The sequence below is a fragment of the Liolophura sinensis genome, chromosome 7 (assembly GCF_032854445.1).
Source record: "Liolophura sinensis isolate JHLJ2023 chromosome 7, CUHK_Ljap_v2, whole genome shotgun sequence".
NCBI lineage: Eukaryota > Metazoa > Mollusca > Polyplacophora > Chitonida > Chitonidae > Liolophura > Liolophura sinensis.
In genome coordinates, this window is record NC_088301.1 from 57,246,183 (window position 1) to 57,260,474 (window position 14,292).

General features: G+C 38.3%; 1 protein-coding gene across 3 annotated transcripts in view; it reads left to right on the forward strand.

Annotated features, from left to right (window-relative positions):
- Positions 1–14,051, forward strand: part of LOC135470307 (dynein axonemal heavy chain 3-like) — a 74,487-nt gene extending 60,436 nt beyond the window's left edge. For 2 of the 3 annotated variants that reach the window (XM_064749167.1, XM_064749166.1), the window contains exons 67-86: positions 1,571–1,708; positions 2,255–2,359; positions 2,670–2,830; positions 4,581–4,752; positions 4,995–5,120; positions 5,415–5,592; positions 5,833–5,909; positions 6,391–6,477; positions 6,740–6,946; positions 7,085–7,222; positions 7,538–7,798; positions 8,211–8,303; positions 8,840–8,860; positions 9,385–9,483; positions 10,000–10,182; positions 10,553–10,645; positions 10,836–11,009; positions 11,271–11,381; positions 11,582–11,642; positions 12,533–14,051. In XM_064749167.1, the coding sequence (XP_064605237.1) occupies positions 1,571–1,708; positions 2,255–2,359; positions 2,670–2,830; positions 4,581–4,752; positions 4,995–5,120; positions 5,415–5,592; positions 5,833–5,909; positions 6,391–6,477; positions 6,740–6,946; positions 7,085–7,222; positions 7,538–7,798; positions 8,211–8,303; positions 8,840–8,860; positions 9,385–9,483; positions 10,000–10,182; positions 10,553–10,645; positions 10,836–11,009; positions 11,271–11,381; positions 11,582–11,642; positions 12,533–12,678 (2,631 nt within the window). In that variant the 3' untranslated portion in view covers positions 12,679–14,051. The remainder of the gene's footprint in view (positions 1–1,570; positions 1,709–2,254; positions 2,360–2,669; positions 2,831–4,580; positions 4,753–4,994; positions 5,121–5,414; positions 5,593–5,832; positions 5,910–6,390; positions 6,478–6,739; positions 6,947–7,084; positions 7,223–7,537; positions 7,799–8,210; positions 8,304–8,839; positions 8,861–9,384; positions 9,484–9,999; positions 10,183–10,552; positions 10,646–10,835; positions 11,010–11,270; positions 11,382–11,581; positions 11,643–12,532) is intronic. The other variant, XM_064749168.1, reaches the window with a different exon arrangement.
- The last annotated feature ends 241 nt before the right edge of the window (positions 14,052–14,292 follow it).

Sequence of the window (14,292 nt, forward strand, 5' to 3'; positions counted from 1 at the left end):
TATATATATATATTTCTGCACGTATGCTGTCTTTCACTTCTGTTCATGGCCTCAGAATGATCTGTAATTGTCTTGAAATAATAATCCCCCACGCCGGCAAAACTTGGATCACTGAGACTCCCCCCTCCTCCACCTCTCTCCCGTCCTCCTCCCCTCTTCCTCCTCCCCCATCTTCCTCCTCCACCTCCCCCCTCCTCCTCCTCCCTCCTCCTCCCCTCCTCATCCGTTCACTTCTGTTCATGGCCTCAGAGTGATCTGTAATTGTCTTGAAATAATAACCCTCCACGCCGGCCAAACTTGGATCGCTGAGACTCCCCCCTCCTCCACCTCCCCCCTCCTCCTCCCCTCTTCCTCCTCCCCCATCTTCCTCCTCCACCTCCTCCTCCATCCTCCTCCCCTCCTCATCCGTTCACTTCTGTTCATGGCCTCAGAATGATCTGTAATTGTCTTGAAATAATAATCCCCCACGCCGGCAAAACTTGGATCGCTGAGACTCCTGTCGGGTGCCAGTGTGCATTACTGTACTTGTAGAACAAAACAACACAACAAAGAACAGTACTGCAGCATATGTATACCAATGACCTACCAATAACATCATTTAAATTAACAAGTATAGTTTGTTTAACTTCTGCATGCTGAAACTCACTATAATAGGAAATATTGCGTGTGGACAAACTCAGTACATTGAGTCACTGCCTTTTCTGCCCTGTTGTGGAGTTAATGTATACATCCTGTAATATAAATATAAAACAGATCATGCCGATAGTAAATAACTCCTACATATTAAATTTAATTTCCAAGTATAAAGTAACCACGATGTGATAAGACAGTGATATTGTGACGTGTAACCTCATTGATTCCTTTTTGATCGTTTTGTCTATATTATACACGACAAAATAAAAACAAAATATACATATTTACTGAAAGTGATCAGAAAATGAAAAACAAGCAAAACAGGACATTCAGAGCCGCATGTAGTGTGAGTAATTCCATATACTCATATTTCCACACGTATGCTGCCATCCCCTTTTGCACATGATCGCATTCTGTGAACGGTTTCTGAAAATACAAGAACAAATGTACGCAGGAATGATTCCAAAATAATCGTGACAAGCTATAATTGTTTGTGTATTTTACAGCCATATATAACTGGAACCATTCATTCATGCGTGTTTTTCCCACCGAAATACGTTTACATCATCGGTAATATCAGTACTAACGCAATCGTTAGCACAGAACTATGTAACAGATTACAATCCTTCAGTCATGGATGCGCGTGTATATTGTTAGGATGGTGGTCATATGTCGGTGATTAGGCCCGTAGGGAAGCAGCCAGAGTGTGACCAGGGCACATGCAGGGAAGCGACAGACCCTGAACAGTGCACAGCCTGAGTGCAAACAGAGTATTGACAAAGCGCGCCCAGACCGTGTGAAATGCGCGCCCAATTTGCCGTTGGGCATGGGCTGTACTGTAGATATTAATACCACTGATAATGCACAAGTTTGATTCGACTTTTGTACTAAATCATTGAAAACATTTTAATATTGCTTGGATTACGTTGTTGTTTAGGGTAACATATTGGAGGATGAGACCGCCATTGATATTTTGTCGTCCAGTAAGGTGTTATCGGAGGAAATCTCAGAGAAGCAGGAGGTAGCCAGCAAGACAGAGGTGGAGATTGATGCTGTGAGAAACAAGTACAAACCGGTAAATGAAACAGACAAAACATGATGGAAAAGTTTTATTGTGTATCTGATCATGAACCATCCTGGAAACAGAGTTTGGTGAGAGTTGTGTGTGTGTGGAGTATTATACCAAGGTCCCATTTACCTTGGCCATTATTCTGGATACATGTATGTTAGTGACTGTAGCCTGCCCTGACCTCCAGAGCTGATCATTTTTTTTATGCGTTAGAGTGTTAGTGTCAGTTAAAGTGCCAACCCAAGACTGTTGACCACTGACACATCTATAGCAGGATTCTAACATTCAGCCCAACCAGGTATCCTTCCAGAACTCGTTCCCTACCATGTCACAGGTACACTAAGGACAAACAGCTGGTAGACTAATAGCTCACCACTGGGATATGTCTAACTAGGCCTTCCCTGTAAACTGAAACGCAGAAACACTAAAGCCAACAAGAGCACACATCTTGTGACTAGCTTGTACCAGGATATGCTCCCCAGTACTGATTAAGCACTTTCTGTTTCTTCATCTACATTGTGTACACCTGTGGACATGTTTTGTCTGTTCCAGGTTGCCAAACATAGCAGTATGCTGTTCTTCACCATCTCAGACCTGGCTAACATAGACCCTATGTACCAGTATTCGCTGGCCTGGTTTATTAACCTCTATTTACAAGTAAGTGTCATAGGTATATCGTCTATGCTTATGCTTTGTAACTTTGATGTTTTTACACTTCAGATTGTGTAAGGCTTTACTTCAAACTTGGTGGTTAAACACCTCTTTTGGTCACCTGGTCTCACCTGTTTTGGTGGTGAGAGAGAGTACATTTATATGTTTTGTATTTAAAGATATTAGGCTACTCATTTGTAATAACTTCTTCTTAATTTATTTCTTAGCCATTAAAACTGTTCGATTTGTTTTTCATTTTGGTTCTTCCTGTACTTTGTACTTATAAATCTGATATTTTCTGTTTTGCATTTTACAGTCAATAATAAATAGTAAGAAGTCAGAGGATGTTGTGGAAAGGATTGTGAACCTGAATGCTCACTTCACCTATAGCATATACCAGAACATCTGTCGGTCTCTGTTTGAAAAAGACAAACTCCTCTTCTCCTTCCTGCTCTGTATTGGAATTGCCAAGGCTCAGTAAGATTCTTGTTTGCATTCCTGTGTATTTACTTGTAGGTTGCCCTTTCTCCACAGTTGGTGGAGCCTTAGTAACAAGATTCAGATGCCCCTCTATGATGTTTATTGTTAAGCTTAATCTGCAGGTAAAAATCTGTGACATATGAGGCATCCTGTTCCTGTAAGTGACTTCCTAGAGCACGGTGGTTTACTCACAGTAGGCCTACCTTTGACTGCTGTTCTATAAGTTAAATATTCTTAAGTACAGTAGTAATTTTTAGCTTGCCTGTACAGAGGTGTAGCTTATGTCGTATCCATAGCGTTGGCATCCAATGTTAAACAAAATGTTACGGGTGCCATCTCAAAAAGTACTGCATGTATAGAGCTCAAGGTTTGCTTGCATGTAGAGCACAATAACACAAGGGGGATATTCCATTGTTGATTCAGTGTGTACATATTAAGTACCGTAAATTACTGAATTCCTGACTTAGTGTAGTGTGTATTAGGATCAGTGTTAAAAAAAATGTCATGGTTGCTGTCTCAAAAAGCAATGCATGTATTGAACTTAGGATTTGCACACATGCAGAGCAGAATAACACAAGGGGGTATTCCATCGTTGGTTTGGTGTGTATGTACTAAATATTGTAAATTACTGTATTCCTCATTCAGTGCATTGTGTATTAGAATCAAAGTTAAACAAAATGTTAGTGGTGGTATCTCCAAAGGTGCAGCATGTATTGACCTGAAGTTTTACACGCATACAAAGCACAAAGACACAAGGAGAATGTTCCATCGCTGAAGCTCTGTTTACATATTAATTGCCGTAAATTACCAAATTTGGGATTTCAGTACTCCATGTATTGAGATGAAGTTTTGCATTATTTGTGCCCTGCAGACAAGCTCTTTGGTACTTGCCACCAAATCTAATTTTTCCTTGGACTTATAATATACAAAGCTTGTACAAATTTTAATAGTGTTTGAGAGAGGATATCCCTGTACTTTGAGTCGGACAGCTTTCAAATGTGTCTTGGAATTTGTATGAAGAACAAAATGTATTGTCTGGGAAGAACTAAAGAGTTGTGTGTTGACATCTTCATGTGCAGGCAAACATGATAATACCCTAGTTCTTCAACCTTATCAGCCACCTCTGCAACCAAATTTTTTTACATTCTGAGAGAAGGTTGGGGTGTAAAGAAATAATCTGGACAGTTTTATGAAGCTGGCATCTTTAGTGACACGAAGAAATCATTTTCAGCATCATTTTTATAATAATTGTATGCATGAATTCCACTGAAAAAGTCCTTTACTGGTTGAAAGGTTGAAGATTTTCAGCATGTAAGAAAAAGCATATGTATTTAACTAAATTAAGCATGAATTTTCAACTAAAAGTAGGAGTAGAAAATGTTTGTTGACAGCCTGATGAAATCTTGCAATTTTGATAGAGAAAGAATCAAGATAAATACAGGAACAATATAATCTTTTGCCATTATCACCCAAGATAAGGTGTGTAAACAGATCTGATTAAGCATACTATGTTACTGCGTAGGATATATATCAGAAATCTGGGTCCAAAGGTGTTGCTTGCGTAGTTTTTTCTCCTCTATTTCCAATCGGATCAAACCAAATCCACTTCAGAACCTGCAAAACTTTGATTTCGGTTCGTTTTTGTCATAGTAAAGAGAGCTGTCAAGCACCTGTTTAAGGTATATTACTTTATTATGGCCTATAGCTTGGGTAACTAGCCACTGATTAAGCACGTTTTTGTGAACAGGGGTGATGTTGATGACCGAGAGTGGAGATTCCTGCTGACTGGGGGTGTGGCCTTGGAGAACCCCTTTCCTAACCCTGCATCCTCGTGGCTGCCAGAGAAGTCCTGGGCAGAGATTGTTCGCTGCTCCGACCTTCCTGCATTTAAAGGCTTTATGGAACACTTTCAGCATAATGTAAGGATTGTCCACAATTTGTTGAGTGTAATGATATGATTTATGCAGATAGATTCCTTTCTGTCTTTTGACTGAATGCTTACTGTACATATGATAAATGACTTATTTATTTTCTTTCTTTTTGTTAGTTCATGTATTGTTCCTTTTCACTATTTTAAACGTGTATTAAATCCAGTTTGTTGAGTGTACCTAGCAGATATATTCCATAAATGTGCTGTGTAGTGATCATGGTTGAATTCCAGCTGTCAGAGTGGAAAAAGATGTATGATTCTCCCACGCCCGAGCTGGAGAAATGCCCCAAACCGTGGTGTGACATGCTGAACAGGATGGAGGAACTACTTGTTCTACGCTGTCTCAGGCCCGACAAGGTAACAACGTCATATCTTGACTGATGTACACATATTCCCTTTTTATGCTGCATGTGTTTCTGTGAAATATGGCAAAGTTTTTTTTTACATGTAGAGCAGGGGTACTGTCGTAGGGGTCTATCCGTCTATATCCTTGTAAACCTCTGTCTCTAGAATGGTTTAGTTCAAGTTCACCAAACTTACACCACACTTACACTTTGACAAGAGGAAGAACCCTATTGATTTTCAGCTACCTTGACATTTCTATTCAAGGCCATTGGGGTCATGTAATTTTTTTTTTCACTCTCGATGTAGATGGTGCCAGCTGTTCAGATGTTTATTGTGGAGAGACTGGAAAACAAGTATATAGATCCTCCAACCTTTGATCTTTCTCTAAGTTATGAAGACTCCAGCTTCTTCTCGCCTCTTATCTTTGTCTTGTCTCCTGGAGCGGATCCCATGGCCAGTCTCTTCAGGTTTGCAGAAGAAAAAGGTAAACAGTTACCGTATCCTCCTTTTGTCCAAAAACAAAACAGTTGGCAGAACTTGATCAATGTAACTTGCTTAATATACATGTAAACATGATCATATCTGCTTTTACATCCATTTTGTGAATTTTTGTAACCAATGCTTTTTAGGCGAAAATAACTTTTTACATGCTGTTTTTTTTTCTTTCTTAGAAATTTGAACTTAAATCATTGCATTTTGTTAAACTTAAGATTTGGCATTTCAGGGATGGGAGGGAAAAGCTTGCAGACAATTTCTATGGGCCAAGGTCAGGGACCTATTGCTGAGAAAATGATAGCCGAGGTAGGTGATTGCTGTGATAAAGATTAATATTTAACATCATGTATGGAGAGTCCAGTAATTGACAGGTGGTTAGACAAAACATAATGAGTACTTCAGGAGCGAATATAGCCATTTTAAACTTGAATACTCTAATTCTTCAACCTTTTAAACTGCCTAAGCCACCAATAATTTGCTCAGTTTTATGAAGCTTGCATCTGTAGTGACACAATTAAATCATTTTAGTGTCATTTCATAATAATTGTATACATAAATTTCTATGAAAAAAGTTGTGATTTGTTGTGAGATTTTTGTTTACTCAAACAATTCAAGCCGATATATAAAATGTTATTAATGAAATAACTTGTCTTCATCTAAGGGGTGCCGATACTTACAACTCTAGCATATTAATTAGTACATGTAGTCAAGACTTGTGAAGTTCTGTGTGCACGTGTATGACAAATGTATGAACAAGTATAACGAATCAGAACTGACCCTGTTACAGGCAACAGAGAATGGCACCTGGGTTGTCTTGCAGAACTGTCACCTGGCTGCCTCGTGGCTCCCTGACTTGGAGTGGATCTGTGAAAGTGTAAAGAGCATTACTCAACTGTTTCTCATTAAAAGAAGTTTTTTAAATAAGCCCCGGTAAATTTAGATGGTCACAGATTAAATTGTGCCCTGTATGAATGTTAGGCAGACCTAAAAAGTGTTGAGACTAGACTTTTATACCTTTGCTGTTTTTCAAGATAAACAAAATGATGAAGAAGTAATCGTATGTGATGGTAAACTTACAATATGTGCAAGTATGAAATTCAGGTGGTATTAAATTCCTTCATGTTTGTTAACTTCAGATGATCACTGATAGCAGCAAGACCAAACCATCTTTCAGGCTCTGGCTAACGAGTTATCCCTCACCAGAGTTCCCTGTACCTGTTCTCCAGAATGGTGTGAAGATGACCAACGAGCCCCCCAAAGGGCTTCGTGCTAACCTGCTGAGGTCATATCTGAATGACCCTATATCTGATCCCCGCTTTTTCCAACATTGTAACAAACCACATGTGAGTCCCCTACTTAAATTATAATAGCAATCTTACATGAGCACAGGCTTTGGAAACTTTCATGCAGTCTGTTGTACAGTATACATGTAATTTGCATATTTTGTTCTTTATTCAGATACATTTTTTCTTCTTGTTTAGGTGTTTGAGAAGTTGCTTTTTGGCCTTGTATTCTTCCATGCCCTGGTTCAAGAGAGAAGGAAGTTTGGACCCTTGGGGTGGAACATTCCTTATGAATTCAATGAGTCTGACCTGAGAATCTCTGTGCGGCAGCTAGAGGTAGGAGATTGGTGATAGAAGTTCCACTCAAGTACAATATAAATATTTTAATTTGTTTCTTTGTATTAGTACAGAAAAAGCATTGGCAATTTGGTACTAAAAATATATGCTGTTGTAAGTATGATGGGTGTTACAACTTCTAATTAAGCTATTTTATTGTTCATTGATCTTGTAAACACCTGATAAATGTAGAGGGCCACAAAAGTTTATTAACTGACAAAAATTTCTCATTGTCATAATATGACAATATGTCCTCAAGAAAGATGGCAGAACTTATTGCATATTCTATTATTGCTTTTGGAACTCTCTCTGCAGATGTTTGTGAATGACTATAGCGAGCCACCCCTAGAGGCATTGTCTTACCTGACAGGTGAATGTAACTATGGGGGGCGGGTCACTGATGACCATGACAGGCGCCTCATTATTAGCCTACTGACCATCTTCTACTGCAAGGAGATCATCACTGAAGATGATTACAAACTCTCTGCCAGTGGAATGTATTATGCCCCGGAAAAAGGCAGCTACGATGATTACCTTGAGTACATCAGAAGTCTGCCGCTCATTCCACACCCAGAGGTAAGGTGTTAAATCCTTGGTGTATCATAAAAGCTAAGTTGAAATTAAAATAAGTAACAAGTTTTTTTCTCCAGGATTAGTACTAGTGTTGTCAATGGAGTTGGAGGTTCAGTCAACAGTCATGTAATACCAAAGACTTCCAGTTAAGTAAGCAATGGTTGCACTCAGCTTATGGGATAGGGCTGGCACTGGATGACTGTGTGTCAGTATGCTGTGACAGGACTGGGTGTCATACCTGGTGCCTATACATGTAGCTTGATGTTCCAGTGGGGCAGCACTGTGAACATGTTGGCATTGGGAACAACCTCCTACAAGGAGACACAGTCTTGATCTGACCTAAATGATGTTAAAAGTGATGTTAAACTCCAAGCAAGGCAGTGAAAAAAAGCTGTTCTGTTTGTGCTTGTGCCAGGTGTATGGACTTCATGAGAATGCAGACATCACAAAGGATCAACAGGAAACCACTCAGCTGTTTGAGGGCATCCTACTTACACTTCCAAGACAAGTAAGATCCAAAAATGAGAAAACATTTAACAGCAAACTTTTATTGTCTGAAACAGGCTTAAATATTATACTACTGGACTAATAAATTTGTGTGGAATAGAAAATATACTAATAATATTAATGGGATTTTGATGAAAAGAAACTTCAATGAAATCTGTCTCCTGAAAAGGGACTTTTGTGAGGGTTGTTGGGTGGGGCGGGGATAACTCTATTTAAAAAATGGCACAATATAGAAAACATGATACAAACCATATTCTGTATTTCACCCAAAGCTCAGATGCATATAATGACTTTAAAATGATGCTTTTGATGCCAATACAAAATAAGAAATAACACAAACTTCATGAAAAAAAAACACTATTAAGTTGCTCTACATGTATAAGGTTGATATGAATCAAGTAAAATCTGTCACTTGAGAAGAAGCTAAACTTTTGGGAAAACAGCGTTTCTAGATAGTTATTTGTAGTATTAGTATCTCGTTGCATTACCTGTATGCCGCTGCTCACCTGTTCTTTTCTTTTATTGCACCTGTTGTAGTCCTCACTGGGAAAGCCAAAAGTAATCTTGCTCCTGTGGTTTTGAAAATTCTGTTTTATTATCTACCATTTTTCAGTTTGTTTTCATTTGTTTATCCTGATCTTAACAATTGGAATTTGTTGAAGTCTTGTTTTTTCAGCAAATTTTTATTTGCTATCTTCTTTGTTTGTGGGTTGCCTTTTTCACTCAGTTCAATTTGTAGCTGAGGCAAGCATCACTATAAGTACATTTCGTTTGTTTGGCTGGTTTGCCTCTCAGTAGGACGGTCAGTAAAGTTTTTGATCAAGAGACTTCAAGACAACATTGCATGATGTCAGATCTATTGTTATTTTACACTTGTTTATTTAATGTCAAAAATATTAATACAAATTATGCATTAAAGTGAAGTAATGCATTTTTTTGTGAAGAGATACCTAAAGTATACCACAAATATGTTAAGTGTATCACTGAAAGAAAACTGAAAAAGTTGGTGTGGTGCCAACTTGTAATGTACATATATGTTGAGGGGAATAATTATAAGAGCATGATGGCTTCTTGTCCTGTAGATGCCAGGGTTTGGAAAATCCTCCCAGGAGATTATTGAGGAGCTGGCCAGTGACATCCTATCCAAAATACCCCCTGATTTCAACCTTGAAGAGGTCCAGGTAAGCCTCTGTGAACACTTTATGCACCTGCTACATGCTGTACTGTTGATGAGTTTGGTGTGAGCTTAACTTCAGGACTGAAGTAGTATCATGCTTGACTCCTTAATTGTTAGCAGCTGCAATCATTTTATTGTCTGTATATGTTGTGATTTATTATAAAAAGGACTTTTACAGTCACCGTGTCATCATTTCATCATGGCTGCATTATTTTTGTGAGACTTCTTTTCTTTTAAACTGTATAATCTATTTAAGAGCTTGAAGTACTAGAGAAAGAAACAAAATTTTATTCAGGTGGGTGAAAAAATGTGCAAAACACACAGCATAGTAGAATTGCCATTGTAGTTTTCGAAGCAAGTTGTTCACCAGGGCCAGGCCATTTCATGAAAAACTCTCTGATATTGTATGTGTATGATTGAAAAGAATTGTCTAGTAGATTGTTGCTTCACAGGTGGCTTGTCGTCAGCAGGTTACTGTGTGATATATGAAAGGTGACCTGGGCATGTTTTATGTTGACAGAGCAAGTACCCTGTCCGTTATGAGGAGTCCATGAACACAGTGCTGGTTCAGGAACTGATCCGGTTTAACAGACTTATCAGGGTGATCCGACAGAGTCTGAAGGATATCCGCAAAGCCATCAAGGGGCAAGTGGTCATGTCTGCCGAGCTTGAGGACGTCTTTGACAGTATGCTGGTTGGAAAGGTACTCCTTGGAAAGGAGGTGTTATCCCCCTTTTTTATTCTTTTACTCCGGTAAATGCTGGATAGTTAGATATAGGGGGCACCTACACCTCATACTTTGGTCACAGCTTCAGGTTGACAGTGTGTTGTACAAGCCATGCTACTTGTGAGCAGGTACAAGGCTATTGCCACTTTCATCAAGGGTTAGTTAATCGAGAAACTGTGCACAGATACATGTGCTACTATGACTAGACAAAAGATAAACAAGCTCTGAAAACATGGCTGATTTGCTGCTTATGGAACAATCAAGTACATGTATGTTGAATTATTACGCCATGCAGTGATTAGAGTAGCACTGAAATGGCACTGCAGGTGATGTGCTCTGGTTTCAGGTACCAGCCATGTGGGGAGCCAAGTCATACCCGTCCCTGAAGCCACTGGGCAGTTATGTGACAGACCTCCTGGCTCGTCTCACCTTCTTCAAGGTGAGTGGTAACTTAGTAACTTTTGAAAAACTTTTAAAGAAGGCTCTCTTTTCTGTAATTCAAATGTTAGAAATTGTTGTCCTTGTATAACAACTTGTCCATGGTTGTTCTATTGAAGTGCTAGAGTAGGTACACCTGTTACCTTATTCCACAAAGATTTTCTGACCAAGAGAATATTTTGTTTATCTAGGACTGGATATTTGGTGGTGTACCCATTGTCTTCTGGATATCAGGCTTTTATTTCACCCAGTCATTCCTGACTGGAACACTGCAGAATTACGCCCGCAGATACAAGATACCCATAGATCACCTTGGTTACCAGTTCGAGGTGATGAAGTGGGAGTCCAAGATGGCAGCTAAACCTGTAAGAATTGAGTACAGCAATATCCTACAAGTTCAATCAATGCAAAATGATGGATAGTGTCTTTAAATATCTTCTAGTGCAGCTAAAATAGATTAATTGATGATATGGGAGTGTTTGAATTTGCCCTTCTTTACATGAATTCATGATAAGAAAGTTTTTGTCATTTAGTGTTCAAAGTTAATAACATTCATTGTGGCCAGACTGAAGACTATGGCAATGAAAATGTTCAGGTTCTTGGTGATATCTATTTGTGTTTTGTAGGTCAATGGTGCTTATGTCCATGGCCTGTTCATGGAAGGTGCTCGCTGGAGCAGGACAAATTCTGTCATTGAAGAGTCACTGCCGAAGATTCTGTACGACCCCATGCCTGTTGTATCCTTTAGAGCATATTATAGATCTTCGATAGCAGATGCAACACCTACAGATCTGACCAATCTTTTATCAGTATTGTTATGAATATCTAATATACAATATTATAATTAGCCCAACCTGTAATAAATCAGTTACAGTTTCTATGGCTAATATAGCTTTCATTTTATCATTATGATCATTTCCTTAGCTTTGTATCATAGATTTGGTTAAAACCAGGTGAAAAGGCCAAATTTGTACATGATCAGACATATTCTTGTCCAGGTAGGTTGTGGAATTGTACACATGATGATGCATTATGTTTATTATTGGGTGTATCTGTTTATTTACTTGATAGGTGTATTATGCCATACTCTAGAATATTCACTTTTACAAGAACAGGACGCTTCCTGACAACATGTTCACCATTGAAACAGGTTTTCAGTGTTTTCTCACCGAAATGGATACAGCCACCAAGCTGTAACATTTTCCATCTTATTAAAACATGCCTTGAGTAAACCAAAAATAAACTTCTCAGGCTAGCAGTAGAAATAAGACACAGTATTGGGTGAATGATTAGTGCCATATTATTGCCAGTTAATGCTACTATTGATCAAGGAGCAAGATACATTTGGAAGGAGCTGTTAGACTTCTGCGCCAGCGAAGGAGTATTAACAAGGCCCAGGGGTCGGTTATTCAAAGTGTATTAAAAGTTAGTCCAGACTAAAGTTAATGCCAAACTTAACAGCTAATACACTTTTGACCAACTGGGCCCTGGGTCAACATCAAAGTCTTTCATAATTGATCAAATTTTCTGAGGCAAAGAACGTAATGATGATGAATATTCTGTATTCAGTAAGAAAGAAAGATGTACTGGAACTGTGATGTTAATTTCTCACAACTGGGATAAATACTAAATGAGGTGTTTAAACCCCACACCTTAAAAGCCAAGTTAATTTACAATCTATACGCATTGTGAGGTAAGCTCCTTGAGTAGGACATTGAAATATATCAGCTTAATGGGTTGCATTGTAGGCAATAATACATCATTGATGGTTCAGTATACCAAAATTCTCTGAAACACTCTGGAATGAACTTTAAAGCTCTGATTTTTAAAACCCAACTCAAGTGTATACTGTTGATCAGCCCACTGATACAAACTTACTGTGTTTCAGTGTACAAGACAAGTGCCAGACGAGGCACTCTGTCCACTACTGGTCACTCCACCAACTATGTTCTGGATATACTCCTTCCCACGAACAAAGGGGAAAATCACTGGATCAACAGGGGTGTGGCCATGCTGTGTCAGCTGGATGATTAAAATTAAGTAAGCCTAACCCAGTATATACATGTATGTATTTGTTTCAGAAGGTTCATTCAGGAAGAGCCATGCTTTGTCTTCTTGTTAAGTGTTGTACTGGTAAATACATGTAGATGGTAATTTAAGCTCATGTGAGGTGTGTTCCATTGTTGTTTCACATATTAACGCAACAGTTACTATATTATTTTACTCATGTAGCATTATACCAGAAGGCAATGCCAAATATTGTTAATTTTAGGCATCAGCACATTGCAACAGAATGTGAGTTTGTGAACAGGGAATTTCTACAATTAATGTTATGCAACAAAGGTATTTGTCATTTACTCTCTGTCCTTCACAAACATAAGGTGTTGTACCTGTAATTTGGACACCTTAGCCAATAAGTGTGACATGTAGAGGTCATGTTTGTTAGTTCATCCATCCATCTTAGAACCACTATTTTAATTTGTCGGATATACATGTACATGTAACACAGATGTAAAGAGGGTTAAGGCCCTCAAACTTAAATGCTATTGATATTAAGGATAATTTGCCTATTTGGTTGTCTCTGAACAGTTGTTGGGTTGTTTGGTGAACTTTTTGCCCCTTTACTGATGACATCAGCTGTAGCTTATTTGTGACCTTATGATCAAACAGCACCTAGCAGTTTTGTTGTGAGGAATTTGTGGTTAGTCTTTGTTCAGTTAAAGCTACAATATTTTAGAGGGTACTAGTTTTTGTTGTTTGGTCATACAGTTAATAATTCATTGGACAGATGAAGTATTTAGGATAGTACCAGGCCTTGTTAGGAAGAAATTGTGAGATTATGCGTTCCAAATGCATAATAACAAAAAGTGACAGGCTTAAAAGAGTGAATTGACCATGGTTATTAGAAGACTAACAACATATTTGAAGCTAAAATTTGGCTATATTTAACTGTATAAAACATCTAAATCAGCCTTTTATGGTTTTATTAACTGGAAAATATATATTATCGTTATATTGTGATAGGAAACCAGGTTGGGTTATTCAGCAGAAAGTTTAGTTTTAAGACAAGACGTGGCTAGTTTGACACACCGAGTCAGTACAACTTTCTGGGTATGATTTAGTTGAAATTACTACAACTTAAGTACCAACCCGAGAAGTATGGAGACACAAACTTTGAACAACAAAACCTGTCATTTGGTATTAATGTTCCTGCTGTCAAGGAAATCTTCATGTTTAATGTATTGATAAGGTGGACTTTAGTGTTATTTATACCTGGCACATATACATGTGACGAGAAACTCAAAGACAAGGTCCAAAGAAGGTCCAGATGACAGTAGAAGACTGTTCTCTACTGTGATGTTATTGTGTGTGTACTTCATATATGTTTTGTGAGCACACATATGCCAATAGTTGTGACATAATAAAGGAAAGAACAAATGAGTTCATAGCTTTGGACCATCTTGTTACAGGCTGGAAGGAATTTTACAATTCCCCATTGTTGATTAGGATTGTTTATGTGACTGGAAACTGTGATTAGCACTCAATGATTTTCAACAAACACTGACAATTTTTATTGTCTATTCATGTAACATTGTAACATAATATCGTTTCAAGTTTCATTGGGGAAACAGTGTGTAAATATTGATG